The sequence below is a fragment of the Schistocerca cancellata genome, chromosome 8 (assembly GCF_023864275.1).
Source record: "Schistocerca cancellata isolate TAMUIC-IGC-003103 chromosome 8, iqSchCanc2.1, whole genome shotgun sequence".
In the NCBI taxonomy this organism is placed as follows: Eukaryota; Metazoa; Arthropoda; class Insecta; order Orthoptera; family Acrididae; genus Schistocerca; species Schistocerca cancellata.
In genome coordinates, this window is record NC_064633.1 from 466,199,456 (window position 1) to 466,217,023 (window position 17,568).

The 17,568-nt window shown below is 42.5% G+C and overlaps 1 protein-coding gene across 1 annotated transcript in view; it reads right to left on the reverse strand.

The window, feature by feature from the left end:
- The window catches only part of LOC126094620 (epoxide hydrolase 3-like), a 60,705-nt gene that overhangs the window by 21,020 nt on the left and 22,117 nt on the right, over nucleotides 1-17,568 (reverse strand). The window contains exons 2-3 of the mRNA XM_049909101.1: nucleotides 6,155-6,279; nucleotides 4,203-4,315 (exon numbers count right to left, since the gene is read on the reverse strand). Of these exons, the coding sequence (XP_049765058.1) occupies nucleotides 4,203-4,315; nucleotides 6,155-6,279 (238 nt within the window). The remainder of the gene's footprint in view (nucleotides 1-4,202; nucleotides 4,316-6,154; nucleotides 6,280-17,568) is intronic.

A 17,568-nucleotide genomic window follows, 5' to 3' on the forward strand; every position in this document is an offset into this window, starting at 1 on the left:
ACTCCCTACGCATCTAGGCGGAAGATTGGCGGGCGTCTCGATGTGGAGTCAGGTGTGGTAGCATATGGCAGACTGTTACTGCAAAAGTCTGGGGAAAACTGTCACAGCAGACATCTTTGCATGGGATCAGGGCTGGCAGACATATGGGGAGATTATCGCGGCAGCTGTCTGAGGGAGAATGTCGTGGATAAGGAGGCTGGCGGCAGACCGCAGTTGGGTTCTAAGCTCGTAAGACATGGACACAACATCTGCAATCTACAGCAGTTGGTGCGATCTCACAAGATCATTGTAATAACGTAATTGGAAGAACTCTTTTCATGTCTTGTGCGACCTGGAGCATATTTGTAACTTCCTGACAATTAAATGCTGCTACATACATGCCCTTAAAGGTGTTATTTGTTAGATTGCATCAAAATGTTCCTAAATGCTTGAATTATTGTACCAAGCAATATGCTACTGTTCAAAACACGTCAAAGGAGCTATCTCACAATCTTAAGCTCGGATTTTTCGAAAAATTTGCCGGTATTTTTACACTGGACTATCTCCACTGAAACATTATACAGTGATGTGTTGGTGGATCTATACACAAATCGTGGAGGTAGCCATCTTGGATTGTGAAGTCATAAAGTTCGTCATCTTGGGTTTCATCTTTCTGATCCTCTGAACTTCTACCATCCTTGGATTTATATCTTGGGGCAATCTGACAACCATGCAGCCAAGCCTCGTATCCACAACCAACAGGATCTTTTTTTTCTTTTTAGCAACCACACTTCTTATTGATCTGATGCGTACCATCACGAATTCTTCTCGTGCACCAATCGCTATGTCTCAGTGTAGCGTCGTGCGGAGTGGATGCGTGGTTTGAGGCGCCATGTTACGGATTGCGCGGCCCCTCCCGACGGAGGTTCGAGTCCTCCCTGGGGCATGGGTGTGTGTGTCGTTCTTAGCATAAGTCAGTTTAAGTTAGTTTAAGTAGTGTGTAAGTCTAGGGACTGATGACCTCAGCAGTTTGATCTATTAGGAATTCACACATTTGAACATTCATTGTAGCACTTGCAACCTAAGTCCTCAATTATTTGATGGATGCATTCCAATTTCTGTCCCCCTCTACAGTTTTATGGTTGAAATGGTTCTGAGCACTGGTCATCAGTCTCCTAGAACTTAGAACTACTTAAACCTAACTAACCTAAGGACATCACACACATCCATGCCCGAGGCAGGATTCGAACCTGCAACCGTAACGGTCGAGCGGTTCCAGACTAAAGCGCCTAGAACCGCTCGGCCACACCGGCAGAACTACAGTTTTATGCTCTACAACTCTCTCTAGTACAATGGAATAATTAACAGATGTCTTATCATCTGTCCCTTCTTCTTGTCAGTGTTCTCCAAAACACTACTTTCCTCCCCGATTCTGTGGAGAACATCCTTATTCCTTCCCCTTTCAGTCTACCTAATTTTCAACATTCGTCTGTAGCACCATATCTCAAATGCTTTGATCCTCTAGTGTTCCGGTTTTCCTACAGTCCATGTTGTACCACTATACAATACTGTGTTCCAAACGTACATTCCCAGAAATTATTTCCTCAGGTTAAGGTCTATGTTTGATACTAGTAGACTTCTCTAGTTCAGGAATGCCCTTTTTCCAGTGCTAATATGCATTTCACGTCCTCCTTTCTGCGTCCATCATCGGTTATTTTACTGCCCAGGTGGCAGAATTGCTTAACTTTGTCTAATTCAAGATCCCAAATACTGGTGTCAAACTGTGCACTCTTAAGATCGCTGCTATTTCTCATTACTTTCGTATTTTTTCGATTTACTCCCAGTCCATATTCTGTACACATTAGACTGTTCGTTCCAGTCGACAAGCCCTGTAATCCTACTTTCACTGTGGATAGCAATGTCATCAGTGAATCTATTCATTGATATCATCTTGAACTTTAATCGCACTCTCGAATCTCTCTTTTCTTCCCATATTTCTTTCATCGATGTATGAGTGTACGGTGAAAGCGAAAGAATACATCCCTGTCTTACGGCCTTTTTAATCCGAGCACTTGGTCTTCCACTCTTACTTTTCCCTTTTGGTTCTTGATGTGCTGTATATTATTCGCCTTTCCCTATAGCTTACTCCCCCCCCCCCCCCCAGCCCCTTCTCTCAGAATTTCGATCATCTTGCATAATTTTACATTTTAGAACGCGTTTTCCAGGTCGACAATTCTTAATAACGTGCCTGATTTTTCCTTAGTGTTCTTCGATTATCAATCACAACATCAGAACTGTGCCTTTTGCTAAAGCCAAACTAATCGTCATCTAACAGATTCTCAGTTTTCTGTTCGATTCTCTTGTATGTTATTCTTGTCAGCAACTTGGATGCATGAGATGTTAAGCTGATTGTGGGATAATACTCGCACTTGTCGGCTCTTGCTATCTTCGGAATTGTGTGGATGATGTTTTTCCGTAGGTCTCATAGTATATAGCCACTTTCATACATGTTACACACCAGCGTGAATGGTCATTTTGTTGACACTTCACTCAATGATTTTAGAAATTCCAGTGGAATATTATCTATTCTTTGGGCCTAATTTGATATTAAGTCGATCAAAGTTCTTTTAAATACTGACCCTAATACTGTACCCTTTGTCTCTCCCTATTGGCTCTCGTTTCTTCTTCCATCGCTTCTTCGGACAAGCCCTCCCCAACGTAAAGGCCTTCAGTGGGCCCTTTCCGCCTATCCGGTCTCTCCTCTGCATTTAACAGTAGAATTACCACTGCACTGTTAATGTTACCACCCTTGGTTATAATTTCACCAAAGTTTTTTTGACATCTCTGTATGCAGGATCAGTCCTTTCAACAATCATTTGTTTTTCGATGTCTTCACGTTTTTCATGCAGCCATTTCGTCTTAGCTTTCCTGCACTTCCTATTTACTTGATTCATAAGGGACTTGAATATTTGTATTCTTGAACTTTTCTGTAGTTGTACTTCTTTCTTTCGTCAATCACCTAGAGCATTTCTTCTGTGACCCATGGTTTCTTTGCAGATAACTTCGTTGTACGTACGTTTTTCTTTCCAGCTTTTGTGACTGTCTTTTTGCAGATGTCCATTCGTCTTCAACTGAACAGCCTACTTAATTTTTCATTATTGCAGTGCGTAGAGCCTCAGAGAAATTCATGTGTATCGCTTCATTCCTTAGTACTTCCGTATCCCACTTCTATGGGCATTAATTATTCTAGAATGATCTTTTAAACAACAGCCTACTCTTCATCATTACTAAATTGTGGTATGAGTCTATATCTGCTCCCATGTAACCTTAAAATACAAAATCTGAATTTGGAATCACTGGATGATCATAACGTAATCTAACTGGATGAAACCTAACGGGTACCCCGTCCCGTATCTCTCGACCTTTTCCAAGTATATCTCCTCCTCTTACGATACTTGAACAGAGTATTCGCTGTTACTACTTGAAATTTGTCGTAGAACTCATTTGGTCTTTCTTCTCTCTCATGTCTACCACCAAGCCCACATTCTTCCGTAGCCCTTTTTTCTTCTCCTTCCCCAACAACCGCATTCCAATTCTATATCCTTATAGTTTTTCTATCTCTTCTTCTTCTGCTTGCGACTCTGGCACTTATACGTGTATACCTGAACTGTTGTTGTCGGTGTTGGTTTGCTGTCGATTCTGATGAGAAATGCCTTATAGTATGCTGTGTATCCTTGTATTGTGCTGAGCGATTAATGTGATACACATTTCTATAGACCCTTCAGATATATTGTTGTATCAATGTCATAATGAAATACGCTGAGATTTTTACTCTGTAGAGGAATGTGTGCTGATGTGAAATTCCTGGCAGATTAAAATTGTATGCCGGACCGAGACTCGAACTCGGGACCTTTGCCTTTCGCGCGCAAATGCTCTAATGGCCAGTAGTGTACATCGAATAAATAAAAAAAATAGAAAAGATGGTAGAGCACTTGCCCGCGAAAGGCAAAGGTCCAGAATTCGAGTCTCGGTCCGGCACACAGTTTTAATCTGCCAGGAAGTTTCATGAAATACGTTGTTTGAAGCATAGTTTAGTGCTATCCTGGTAAGGCAAAGAATGAAAGACTTTTCTTACAACTAAAGACACAAGACGACACAAAAGAAGTAACAGAGGCAATTTGTGACGGCACGGCTCTGGAATAAAAAGCACTCCCGTAGCTTACCTAGAGCTTGCACGAGGTTCCTTATATCCTCGACAAGCAGTTCGATCTTATAGTTTTGTTTACCCTCTGGCTTGTCGGAGTCTCCAAATCCTCTCATATCCATTGCAACTGTCCTGTTAGGGAAGAATACGGGCAGATTAGTCAAGGAGAAAACAACCAAAATCAAAGTTGTAGAGTAAAATTACAGAACAAAATTGCTTTGCCTATTATCTCACAATATTAATTAAGTATTTCACAATGGGAAGAAAATTATATTTCTTGAGACTGTCGTATTTCTATCTATCAACAACTAAATATACACACCCAAGGCCACAGTACAGTGCATGATGGTGGATAAATAGTACTGATATTATCGACTTTTTTTTCTCTTCGTATACTGTATGTGTCCTAATGTGTTTCATATTATTCTCATGACTGCTACACCAGTTATACGACAGTGGCAGCACAACTGTCGTACAGTCTTCTTCTAATACAGGTTCACAAAATTTACCCAGCAGGTCTTCCGGAAGACTGCGTCGTCTTTCTTTGAAGCATTTCCTCTTCGCTAATATTGATTTTACGTTATCGTCCCATTTTATACAACTTATCAGTATCACGTCTAAATACTTATACCATGTGAAGTGCTCGAGATGTTCACCACTAATCTTGTAATCAGATACTGTCGGGTTCTTCCTATTTGTAGTGGGCACTACCTTAACGGTGTCCAAATTTGATCAGAACTGCCACTGATAACTGTCGAAATTTTATCCGAGTCTGTCTCCAGTTCCTTGCAATCGTCCAACGACTGCTTTCCCGTATATAACACCTTCACCAGCGAGCATTTAATAGTACCGCTGATCCCCTCTGACAAATCGTTTGTGTAATTTAAAAATTTAGAGGTCCTATTACGTTTCCTTGAGGCGCACCTAATGCTACTTTCGTTTCTGAGGAACAGTCGCTGTCCAGTATAACGTACTGGGTTTCATTACGTAAATGTTCCTCGATCAAATGACACATTTACGAAGATATTCCATATGAGCGTATATTGGTTGGTAACGTATAGGTGTGATAAAGTGTCGAAGGCCTTCCGGAAATGTAAGAAGCCGGAATCCATCTGTTCACCTACGTCTCTCGTTCGGAAGGTGTTGTTTACCAATACAGAAAACAGTATTTCCCAAGAGTGGTTTTACCTGAACCATTGCTGACTGCTTGAGGGATGCTGGTTTACCTTCCAGGATTCTATAACAGAGTGAAGTCTGCGATACTGCTCTGTAATTCTGTGCTCCGATTCTTCACCCTTTTTGTAAACAGGGGTGATGTGTCCTCTTTTCCAGTCACAAAGACCCGCAAAGAGAGCTGTTTCTGCGGCGTATTCAACATAAAATTTTACTGGAATCCCGTCGGGGCCTTGTGCATTGTTCGCTTTAAGTGGTGTGAATGACTTTTCAATAAGATTCAAATTCAGTGGAGTATCTGATGCAATACGTATTAATGAGTAAATCGATATAACAATGTTTGCATTGCTTACTGTCTAATTAGTCGAAACGAAGGAATTTTAGCAAGAGTTATTTAGAGGTAATTTTGTGTCACAGCTAGAGTGTCTGTCGATAAATGCAATGGCTGTTCGGGATATATTTCTGTTCTGTATCATAGATAAAGACACGTGCAGCTGATCTTAAGATAGTCGTGAAGTATCTCCCCAGTACAGTCAGGTAAGATATACTACTGACACTGTATCACACACTTTCCTACATTTTTATTGTATCGAGAATAAATATTAGAGTTATTCTTAACGGAAACTTTTACAGTAACAAGAAAATTCAATTCCAGCTCGTGCCTATACAACCTTCACTGATCTTGAAGTGATAAGACTCATAAGCGTTTCTGAAACTTAAAAAGTTTTTCATAAACGTCTCATGAACGACTCTGCAGAAAAATTCACCTATGGTGTCCTAGTGATCTTTTCGTCTTACCAGTAGTCTCTCGAGAATTCCTTGATCTGATGTCTCCATGAGTACCAAAACTCTGGGTAGCCGTGGACGAATAACATCAGCGGGTGCGATTTATCTCCTTTCTCAACGTAATGTATTTTCACGTCCTGCAAAAGAAGATACGTATCAGCATAAGACAGCATCACGGAATAATGTAAAATTATTAGGAGTTTTACATGTCTCGATCTGGGACGCAAGACAAAGATATTCATAGCGGATTGTGTATTAAGTATAGGTGGGAAATGTTTATACCAATTTGTAAGGGACAACGCAATAAGAAAGAATAGAATGCTCAATATTTGTAGCATGTATGTGACATCTTCGATCACGAAATATTCATGAAGGACGTCATAGAATCGTAATTGTCGTTGAGGATCCAGGATGATACATTTATGTTGAATCATTTGAAGACAATGGAATCCTATTTCTAAGTACCAATATTCTTGTTACCTTCAACCGGGTATACTTCGACAGATTTTTAGATTTAACTGTGATTATCGTGACTGTCTTTTTAACTTCTGTGATAGTTATGTTAGTGAACATTAGGGCTTGTGTGAAAGGATTACAAACTAATTAGTACAATCCATTTTCTAAAATTCAGAGGAAGTAATAAAAAAATTATGGGTGGTCAAAGTTACCATAGATTTGGGGATACATTGACTGGCCTATACTTTCACAAGTGTCAATTACTATCCCATTTGTGATTAATATTTCAAAAGCGCAATGAAACTTTGACCACCCACAAACGAATTTTTTTTTTTTTGTCATCAGTCTACTGACTGGTTTGATGCGGCCCCCCACGAATTCCTTTCCTGTACTAACCTCTTCATCTCAGAGTAGCACTTGCAACCTACGTCCTCAATTATTTGCTTGTATTCCAATCTCTGTCTTCCTCTACAGTTTTTGCCCTCTACAGCTCCCTCTAGTACCATGGAAGTCATTCCCTCATGTCTTAGCAGATGTCCTATCATCCTGTCCCTTCTCCTTATCAGTGTTTTCCACATATTCCTTTCCTCTCCGATTCTGCGTAGAACCTCCTCATTGCTTACCTTATCAGTCCACCTAATTTTCAACATTCGTCTGTAGCACTACATCTCAAATGCTTCGATTCTCTTCTGTTCCGGTTTTTCCACAGTCCATGTTTCACTACCATACAATGCTGTACTCCAGACGTATATCCTCAGAAATTTCTTCCTCAAATTGAGGCCAGTATTTGATACAGGGTGTTTCAAAAATGACCGGTATATTTGAAACGGCAATAAAAACTAAACGAGCAGCGATAGAAATACACTGTTTGTTGCAATATGCTTGGGACAACAGTACATTTTCAGGCGGACAAACTTTCGAAATTACAGTAGTTACAATTTTCAACAACAGATGGTGCTGCAAGTGATGTGAAAGATATAGAAGACAACGCAGTCTGTGGGTGCGCCATTCTGTACGTCGTCTTTCTGCTGTAAGCGTGTGCTGTTCACAACGTGCAAGTGTGCTGTGGACAACATGGTTTATTCCTTAGAACAGAGGATTTTTCTGGTGTTGGAATTCCACCGCCTAGAACACAGTGTTGTTGCAACAAAACGAAGTTTTCAACGGAGGTTTAATGTAACCAAAGGACCGAAAAGCGATACAATAAAGGATCTGTTTGAAAAATTTCAACAGACTGGGAACGTGACGGATGAACGTGCTGGAAAGGTAGGGCGACCGCGTACGGCAACCACAGAGGGCAACGCGCAGCTAGTGCAGCAGGTGATCCAACAGCGGCCTCGGGTTTCCGTTCGCTGTGTTGCAGCTGCGGTCCAAATGACGCCAACGTCCACGTATCGTCTCATGCGCCAGAGTTTACACCTCTATCCATACAAAATTCAAACGCGGCAACCCCTCAGAGCCGCTACCATTGCTGCACGAGAGACATTCGCTAACGTTATAGTGCACAGGATTGATGACGGCGATATGCATGTGGGCAGCATTTGGTTTACTGACGAAGCTTATTTTTACCTGGACGGCTTCGTCAATAAACAGAACTGGCGCATATGGGGAACCGAAAAGCCCCATGTTGCAGTCCCATCGTCCCTGCATCCTCAAAAAGTACTGGTCTGGGCCGCCATTTCTTCCAAAGGAATCATTGGCCTATTTTTCAGATCCGAAACGATTACTGCATCACGCTATCTGGACATTCTTCGTGAATTTGTGGCGGTACAAACTGCCTTAGACGACACTGCGAACACCTCGTGGTTTATGCAAGATGGTGCCCGGCCGCATCGCACGGCCGACGTCTTTAATTTCCTGAATGAATATTTCGATGATCGTGTGATTGCTTTGGGCTATCCGAAACATACAGGAGGCGGCGTGGATTGGCCTCCCTATTCGCCAGACATGAACCCATGTGACTTCTTTCTGTGGGGACACTTGAAAGACCAGGTGTACCGCCAGAATCCAGAAACAATTGAACAGCTGAAGCAGTACATCTCATCTGCATGTGAAGCCATTCCGCCAGACACGTTGTCAAAGGTTTCGGGTAATTTCATTCAGAGACTACGCCATATTATTGCTACGCATGGTGGATATGTGGAAAATATCGTACTATAGCGTTTCCCAGACTGCAGCGCCATCTGTTGTTGACAATTGTAACTACTGTAATTTCGAAAGTTTGTCCGCCTGAAAATGTACTGTTGTCCTAAGCATATTGCAACATACGGTGTATTTCTATCGCTGCTCGTTTAGTTTGTATTGCCGTTTCAAATATATCGGTCATTTTTGAAACACCCTGTATTAGTAGACTTCTCTTGGCTAGAAATGCCTTTTTTGCCATAGCGAGTCTGCTTTTGATGTCCTCCTTGCTCCGTCCGTCATTGGTGATCTAAAATTTTCTTAAGTGCGCTATTGAGCTTCATTAAAGCTTTCACAACAATTGTCAACTACGATTTCATTGGCTGTAAATTTTTCAAAAACACAATGAAACATTGAGCACCCAGAAATAAATACATTGATTTAAAAGTTTCCTTAAGTTCTCTATTAAGCCTCATAAGAGAAAAAAAGCCTAGTACAGTACATAAATCAAAGAGTATGATCCATTATCAGAATTATAAGTATAATGATACTAGTATGGAGTACCACACACATGGCTCCAATTTTAGTTGAGCATAATACTTTCAGTTTCACCCATCTTAAACCTAAATTCTCGTTTCAAAACATACGGTGCAGTTAGAACTAAGGTTAACCATGCTGTACTTACTCAGTCAACATCTGGTACTTGTGGGCCAAACAAACTTCATTCCTTGGTTCTGGAGATATTGACATAACATATTGTATTTGAATCACGACAGCTTGCAGTTTGAGCAATATATGACTGACATTTGTTTTTATTAGTTGTAGGCACGTTAACAATTTACAAATGAGCCTTCGTCTGTATACCGACGGTTAATGTTTGTATTCCTTAATCACACACTATCATTAACATCACCACTGTTTAATAAGCTGTGTATCTGTAATCCTGGGGTAACAATGGACAGTGGTCAAAGTAAGGTCAAAGTAACCCCAAACAGAAAAATCATGCACATCACCACATAAATCGTAATGCATTGGCAGATATATGCATGTGAACAAATAACTAATCAGTGGTTTATTTTCAAAATTAATCTAGTAACATACATGATACAGTTGAAAACACCGAAGGCTTTGCAGTTAAATGATATCGGTGCATTTTGCACACCCAGGTTTTAACAGACTGTTTCGAGTACAATTTTAAGTCGTAACAGGTTCGCCAACTTTTGCGCAAGAAAATCGGCACTACATGTCGCCGTCTAGCGTATATTTATGGAACTTTACCACCAAACTAAACACCCAATTGAGGGGCACCAGAGAGCTGTAAAACCTCAGGTGTGTGAGTGGTCCAAGTGACCACAGTGGACAAAGTACACCCTGTTTACGGTACTCTACTTTACAAATGAAAATAATTGAAATCTGCTTTTGTAGGATAGAGAGGATCAGGTTATGGTTGTGGAAAGGACCAAAATCAGTTACTGTTAGTTGCACAAAACACACAAACTTTATTTTCCTAAAAACACTTAATCACACATGCCCTTAAAAGGATTCAAAACAATATGGCTGAAATCCCTAACACAAGCTATTAAAATTGCTTTAAGGAATGCACGCGGCTGAAGGCCTTTCCTAAAATAAAAATAAAAAAAGTTACGTAAATACTCGGCTGAAGGCCGCACACTGAACATAGAGCAAAAATTTCTTAAAAAATTACTTTAAACAAAGAATCTTTAGAATGCGGCTGAAGGCCTTATCTAAAAAAATATTTCACGTAAAAGCTCGGCTGAAGACGATATACTGAACATTGAACAACTTAAGGCTTAAGGCATGGATAACAAAGATTTCAAATGGAACCTAATTTCCTTTTTAAAATTAGTTGTAAACAAATAAATTTTGAAAGCTTAGTTTAAGTCGGCTGAAGGCCTTATTTTAAAATTAAACCAACTAAATTAATAGGCAGCTGAAGGCCTCGCACAGTACTTGAGACAAAAAAATCACATTCTAAAAACAACAGAACAGTGACACTCAGAAGTGTTCCAAGGGTCGGCCTGAGGAAGTAGCTCTAACATAAGTTTAGGTGAGACAGGCAGCCAAGAATAAGATTAAGTAATCAGATGGAAACCCGACCCAGGGACGGCTGGAGGACCGACCAACAACCTAATCACTTCCCTTCCGTCGATCAACGGCACGAAAACAGAAAATATCGGTCGAGGACGAAGATATCGGCAACACTACGTCTTCAAAATTGGCGTCTAAAAACAGCCAAGACAATAACCACTCAAAAATATGAACAACACTAAAGGCTGTCGAACTTCACGCGGTAAAGGACAGCATCAACACAGCGAGGAAAAACACACTGCGGAACACTACGCTAATGACCTCGCCGTGGAGACTTCCTCGCTGCTCTGTTCCAAACGACCGACTGTCTACTTCAGTACGCAGACAGCATTAACATAACTGCTCAGTCGAAAATACACAAGCTAGACACAGTGCCACGAAAACACTTCCATAAGACCTCTAAAAATCGTAAAAGCAATCACTGTGGAAGAACAAGGACAAATGACAAGTCGACACACACAGAGAAGCCGAAGCGGTCGGCGACTAAATATACGTCGTTCGTTGAGACGACCGACCGAACGACCAACCAAGGTCGTCCCCACTGAAGTCATGTGTGTCAGCAACAGTCGGGCGAGTCTTGGCTGTCCGGACCTCACTGCAGCTCCATGCCGACTCAACTTAATGTCCGTTCGGAACTCGGAGACACGGCGACTCGGGCACACTGGCTCGGACACAACCATGCAGAGGGAACACATGCCCGTTGGCCACCCATCTCGGCACAAGGAAGGAGCCGACCTTCGTCCGGCAAGACGACCAACTGACGAGGCCCAGAAACGGTCAGAAGAACAAAAAATAAACGTCGCCCGATGAGACGACCTACCGAACGACCAACAACGGTCGGTCGTTCCCGCTCCAGTCTCCTTCCGTCGGACAGTGCATGTGTGTCGCCAGCGGTCGGCGAGTACTGGCTATCCGCACCGCACTGGCGCTCCGTCCCGACTCACCTCCCGACACACGACGAGCCGGAAATACTAGCGGTCCCTTCAAAGATAATACGACAGTGCTCTTATCGATACGCGCTGCTGCTGCCACTCAAGGGCAGGCAAGCCAGCAAATTAGTGACGCCAGTAAATCGAATAAGAAACGAGGCGACAGTTCAGTAAAGACAAGCTGTCGAGCAAGAAACGGCATGAACACGAGCCGCGCACGGCTCAATAATTGCATCTACTGTTCTTATTCTAGGAATCCTCGCCGGACTTTTGCGACGTGTACTGCAGCCTACCTAGTACAGGCGTTCTTCACTTGGAAAAGGCATGACAAAGTTTCTTATATTTTGAGGTTTATTTCTGCCCTTCTCCATTCTTCCTTTGTCACATATATGAAAAAGAGTATATATTGAATGATGCTTTTTTCTGAATGTGCGGTTCTGGTTTAATAAATTTGCTTTGCTCCAAACGACGGTATGTGGCCTTGGTGGGCTAGTGGGTAGAGTATTAAACTCCAGTCCTGGAGGTCCCCGGTTCAAACACGGGTCGTGGGCGGGCATTTTCCCTCGTTCCATTCGCTGCAGTGCGGCCTCGGGTCCATTCAGCCTGCTATCAAAATGAATTTGGGGGATGTTTTCCAGGGGAAAACAGAGCCGGGAGAGGCACCCGCCAATCCTCCGCCTCCTGGTGCCATGGCGGATGTAAGGGCTGCAGTCTAGCTGATACTATGCTTTCACACTTGCACCACAGATCTTACCTTTATATTTCGGCACTACAGGCATTTCTCAAATATATGTAAAAAATGAGAGGGTAATAACAGGCAACTTTCACATAGCAACACACGTCCGCAACTTTTGACATGCAGCATTAGGCGTCATTTAACAGCGTCGCACGCTGCCGAGAAGATAGGCAAACAAGCTGCCATCCAAATTGACATGGTATCAAGTCTGAAGGCCACCTTCTTCAATTTTTTTGTGACATCAAGGTAAATAGAGAGGTGGGTTTGATGTTTCATAATATTTATTTGCAAACAAGAAAACTGCCCGAAATTACGCCTTCCTGCTTCAACGCACGCCGTGCACTCTTTCAAACATCTCTGAGAACCTGGGGATTGCATCAGAAGCTACCATAAATCGCGCTGTCAGCTCTTAATCCGTCTCGATAGGTGTTTCATAAACAAAAGACTTCAGGTGTACCCAGACGAAAACATCAAGGGGCGTCAAGTCGGGGGAACGTGCAGCCTATGCTACCATATAACCTCTCCCTATCCAGTTAACAGCAAAGAACTAATCCAAATGATTTCGCATCGCATGTGTGAAGCGCGCAGATGCAGCATCATGTTGGTACCCTATGCACTGCCACACATTGAGCGGAACATGTTCCACGAACCCTGGCAGTGTTTCCGTTAAGAAGAATAATTATCTGTTTGGGTTCAGTTTTCTGGAAGTCTGAACGGACCACTCAGATTACCGCCTACCAAGTCAAACTCTGACGTTGACTGCGAAGCGCTCTTGGCGACCTCGAACGAAGGCGGGGTGTGGATTTTCTCGTGCTCGCGTTTCTTGACTGTGGCTGTTGAACACACCTACCATTGTAAAGGGTATATCATCCGATTAAAGTACAAAGTGTAGGAATTCAAGTGGAATGGCACACTTGTACAAAAACCGCTGGCAAAAGTCAATGCGACGTGGAAAACCTTCTGAGTTCAGGCTGGAATTTTCTGAAGGTGATAAGCGTGCAAATCGTCTTCATCTGAATGGCTCTCAACCACTGCTACAGCAACACTCCGCGAGCTTGTTGAGGGCGCGTTTTACAGCAGTGCCAGCTCATCCTCTTCAAACTCTGGTGTACGCACTGCGTGTGGACTAACATGTCCGTCCGGCTTTCATAATTATATCACGAAAAGAATGCATCGGGTTTCGACGTAGGCCTTAAATGCACATATGCCATTACGATACCTTGTCAGTGGACAACTCACGCCAACTACGCCTGTCTCTCTTATGGATCTGTGGATGGTAGTGAACTTGCATGGATCTGGAACTCGACGATTCGGAAACCGCTGAACGTACAACCGTTGAGCAGCGAGAACATTTCCATCCGCCGCTCCGTCAGCACAGTACATGTCCGACATTTCCTCCCAAGAAAAGTGCTCCATTTCCCGGCCGCTCCGCACGGTAACGAACAAGTGTCTCTGCGTTTGTTGATACACTGACGCAGGGCGTACCAGACTCTGCAGTGTGCACAGTTGCCGCCCTCTATCCGACATCGTATCAAACAGGTATTTGCACTGCCGAACGCAACATGTTCGAGTCCCAACAAATGCCGGAAGAAAGTCCGTGGTGTTCTCCCGCCCGCAATACCTGCTACCATTTCAAGTCGGTTGGCAGAACGGCCTACCTTCCCGGCCGGGCCGCGACGCTGTTAAATGATGCCTAGCGCCGAATGATTAGGGGTGCGAATATCGGTTTTATATTCATTTTAGGAACATCTTCAAGAATTAACAAAGCTGCGTCTTATACCACCTGCAAGAAGCGATATCAGATTTTGTGATGCTGTAACCAAGAGAAACTGTTCCAGCGGTACCGGTACTTACCAGTGGTATTATAAGTGTGAAGACCAATGTCTGTACAGTGGTTATAGTAACGCTGCGATTAGTATTTGAGTCAGCTGAAAAATAGTGAGATGAAATAATTCAATCACGTCCGTTTCCGGATCCCAGCTTCCCCTTGAGCTGCCCTTCAAAACAGAGGTCCTCTACCGTACTCGGTGTAGTCCTCTCACAGTAGTAAATGTCTGCCAAAAAGCTTGTGCGGATAAATTACTTACTCCCTCGAGACACCTGGATTACGTGTATCCTTCGTAAGGCTTCAGTTCAATGAGTAAGCCAGTTCAACCGAGTCTACAGGCACGCCATATCCAATTGAAGCCATCATTGATCATTAGATCCGGCAGATGTTGAAACTGCTGGAACGCTGATTGCTAAACTTCACCTCATGTTCCAAATAGTCCAATTTTCTATGGGTACGGCAGGAAAATTTTGCGAAAACGATGAAGTGAAAAATAAAGCAAAATTGGCAGTTTTGAACGAAATAACGAGAAATCGTCGATTTTTACAATGTATGAAGAAATCGGCGTTTCATACGATATATCGCGGAATTTGTCAATTCCTATGTAAAAGCAGTTGTAAATCTGAGGACGCTACTTTACGAATATTCGTAAAAAATAGTTATTGACGGAAAAATAAACACCGAAGTTGGAAGAACAGAACAACGACTTTGGCAAAAAGAAACACAAAATTTGGCAAAAAATACCAAACTAAAAAAAAGGCAATACCGAATTTGGCAAAAAACAATAACAACATGGAATTAAAAAGCAGTACAGCATTTGAAAAAAAGAACATCGAAGTTGCAAAAAAACAGCACGGAATTTGGCAAAAAACAACACTGAATCTAGGAAAAGGAACACCAAATTTGTCAAAAACAACACCGATTCTTGTAAAAACAAAGCCGAATTTGTGAAGAAACAGTAACTCAGAATTCGGCCAAAAATTGCAAATCAGTATCTGGCAAAAACATAGTAACTCTGCACTTGGCAAAAATAAAGGAACTCCGAATTTGGCAATAAGACTAACTGCGGATTATGGTAAAAAAACAGTAGCTTCGATTTTGGCAGAAATCTGAACTCCGAATCTGGCAAAAAGAGCAACTCAGAAATTGTAGTAAATTCAAATTCGGCTAAAACAGTAACTCCGAATTCATCAAAAACAGTAATTCCAAACGCAGCAGAAACTGTAGCACAAAATTTGGTAAAGATATTATAACCGAATTTTGCAAAGACATTAACACGAATTTTGGAAAACTTACAAGGCTTACTAGTTTGCTTCCGCCGTTTGCCGTTAGGTGGCGACAACGGTAAGTAGCGGTCGAAAGATCACAGACGTCAGGCAATTATCTTGGGCAACATAACCTCATTCAAACATTAGTCGATCTGTGTCTGCATCATAAAGTTGTTCTTGATTGAAAATGTCAGTTTACGAGCCTAATTCTCGTCATTTGCAGGAGGTGTTATTGTTTTGTTTCAATATGAAGAAAACAACGGCTGAGTCTCATCGAATGCTCTCAAGTACGTATGGTAAGGACGCTATTAGTGAAAGAACGTGTTGTGAATGGTTTCAACGCTTCAAGAACGGTGATTTTAATGTCGTAGACAGGCATAGTGGTGAAAGACAGAATGTTTACGAAGATGCAGAATTGGAGACATTGCTGAATGAAGACTTGCGTCAGACTCAAGAAAAACTGTTACGATTAGTGGGCAAGCCTTTTCAAAACGTCTCAAGGCTATGAGCATGATTCAGAACGAAGGAACTTGGGTCCCGTGTGAGCTGAAACCAAGAGACGTTGAACGGCCTTTGTGTGTTTGTGAACAGTTACTTCAGAGGCAAAAACAGAAGGGATTTCCGCACCGCATTGTGACCGGGGACGAAAAATGGGTTCATTACGATAACCCTAAACGCAAAAAATCATGGGGCTATCCCTGCCATGCTTCCACGTCGACAGCCAAACCGAATATTCACGGCTCCAAGATTATTCTCTGCATTTGGTCGGACAAGGTCGGCGTCGTGTACTATGAGGTGTTAAAACCGAGTGAAACAATCACAGGTGCTCGTTATCGAACGCAATTAATGCGTTTGAGCAGAGCATTAAAATACAAACGGCGTCAATGCTTCAAGAGACACGATAAAATGATTTTGCAGCACGACAACGCTCGACCCCACGTTGCAAAAAAAGGTCAAAACTTACTTGGAAACGTTCAAATGGGAAGTCTTTCCCCACCCGCCGTATTCTCCGGACATTGCTCCCTCTGACTATCACCTGTTTAGATCAAGGGCGCATGGCCTGGCTGACCAACAGTTCCGATCTCATGAAGAAATCACAAATTGGATCGATTCGTGGATCGCTTCAAAAGATGAACAATTTTTTCGACGCGGGATTCGTACACTGCCAAAAAGTATTGGCCAGCGATAGAAAATACTTTGAATGATACATGAGAAACCAATTTGTTTCATTAAAGCCACAAATGTTTGGGAAAAACGACGGAAGCAAAGTTGTACACCTTGTATTAACACCTAGTTTGTCATTAAGCCTCATACCCCGACTTTGGGCATAAATTAATACTGGATTTTGCAAGAAGAAACATCATATTTAGTAAAAAATATAACCGAATTCGGCAAAAAATATCACCGAAAAATGGTTCAAATGGCTCTGAGCACTATGGGACTTAACTCCTGAGGTCATCAGTCCCCTAGAACTTAGAACTTCTTAAACCTAACTAACCTAAGGACATCACACACATGCATGGACCGTAGCGGTCGCGTGGTTCCAGACTGTAGGCCTAGAACCGCTCGGCCACTCCGGCCGGCTTCACCGAAATTGGCCATAAAATAAAACTGTTGTTTCCAATCCCTGTCTATGGGATTAGGATGAGGTGATTTCGCTCGCCAGTCGAGGTGTGGTGCGGTGCTTGGGTGTTCGGCAAACAAGGAACGTAGGCCCCTATGCATGCAGCCCTGGAACCACGGCGTTTGGCCTCTTGGGAGACGAGTGTGTCCAAAGCGTTCTCATCATGAAGACGTAAAATTAAGGGCATCACTTAGTCACTGAGAACGTTTAAATAAATATTCTGGTTTGTATTCACGTTACCCTGAATGAGTGTGCCCACATCACAGTACTACCTGCGGCCTGAATTATACTCTCTGTACACTGCGGGTTAACCTCTCTCTGATCCGTCGGTCCACTCGACGCCTTTCATTACTGG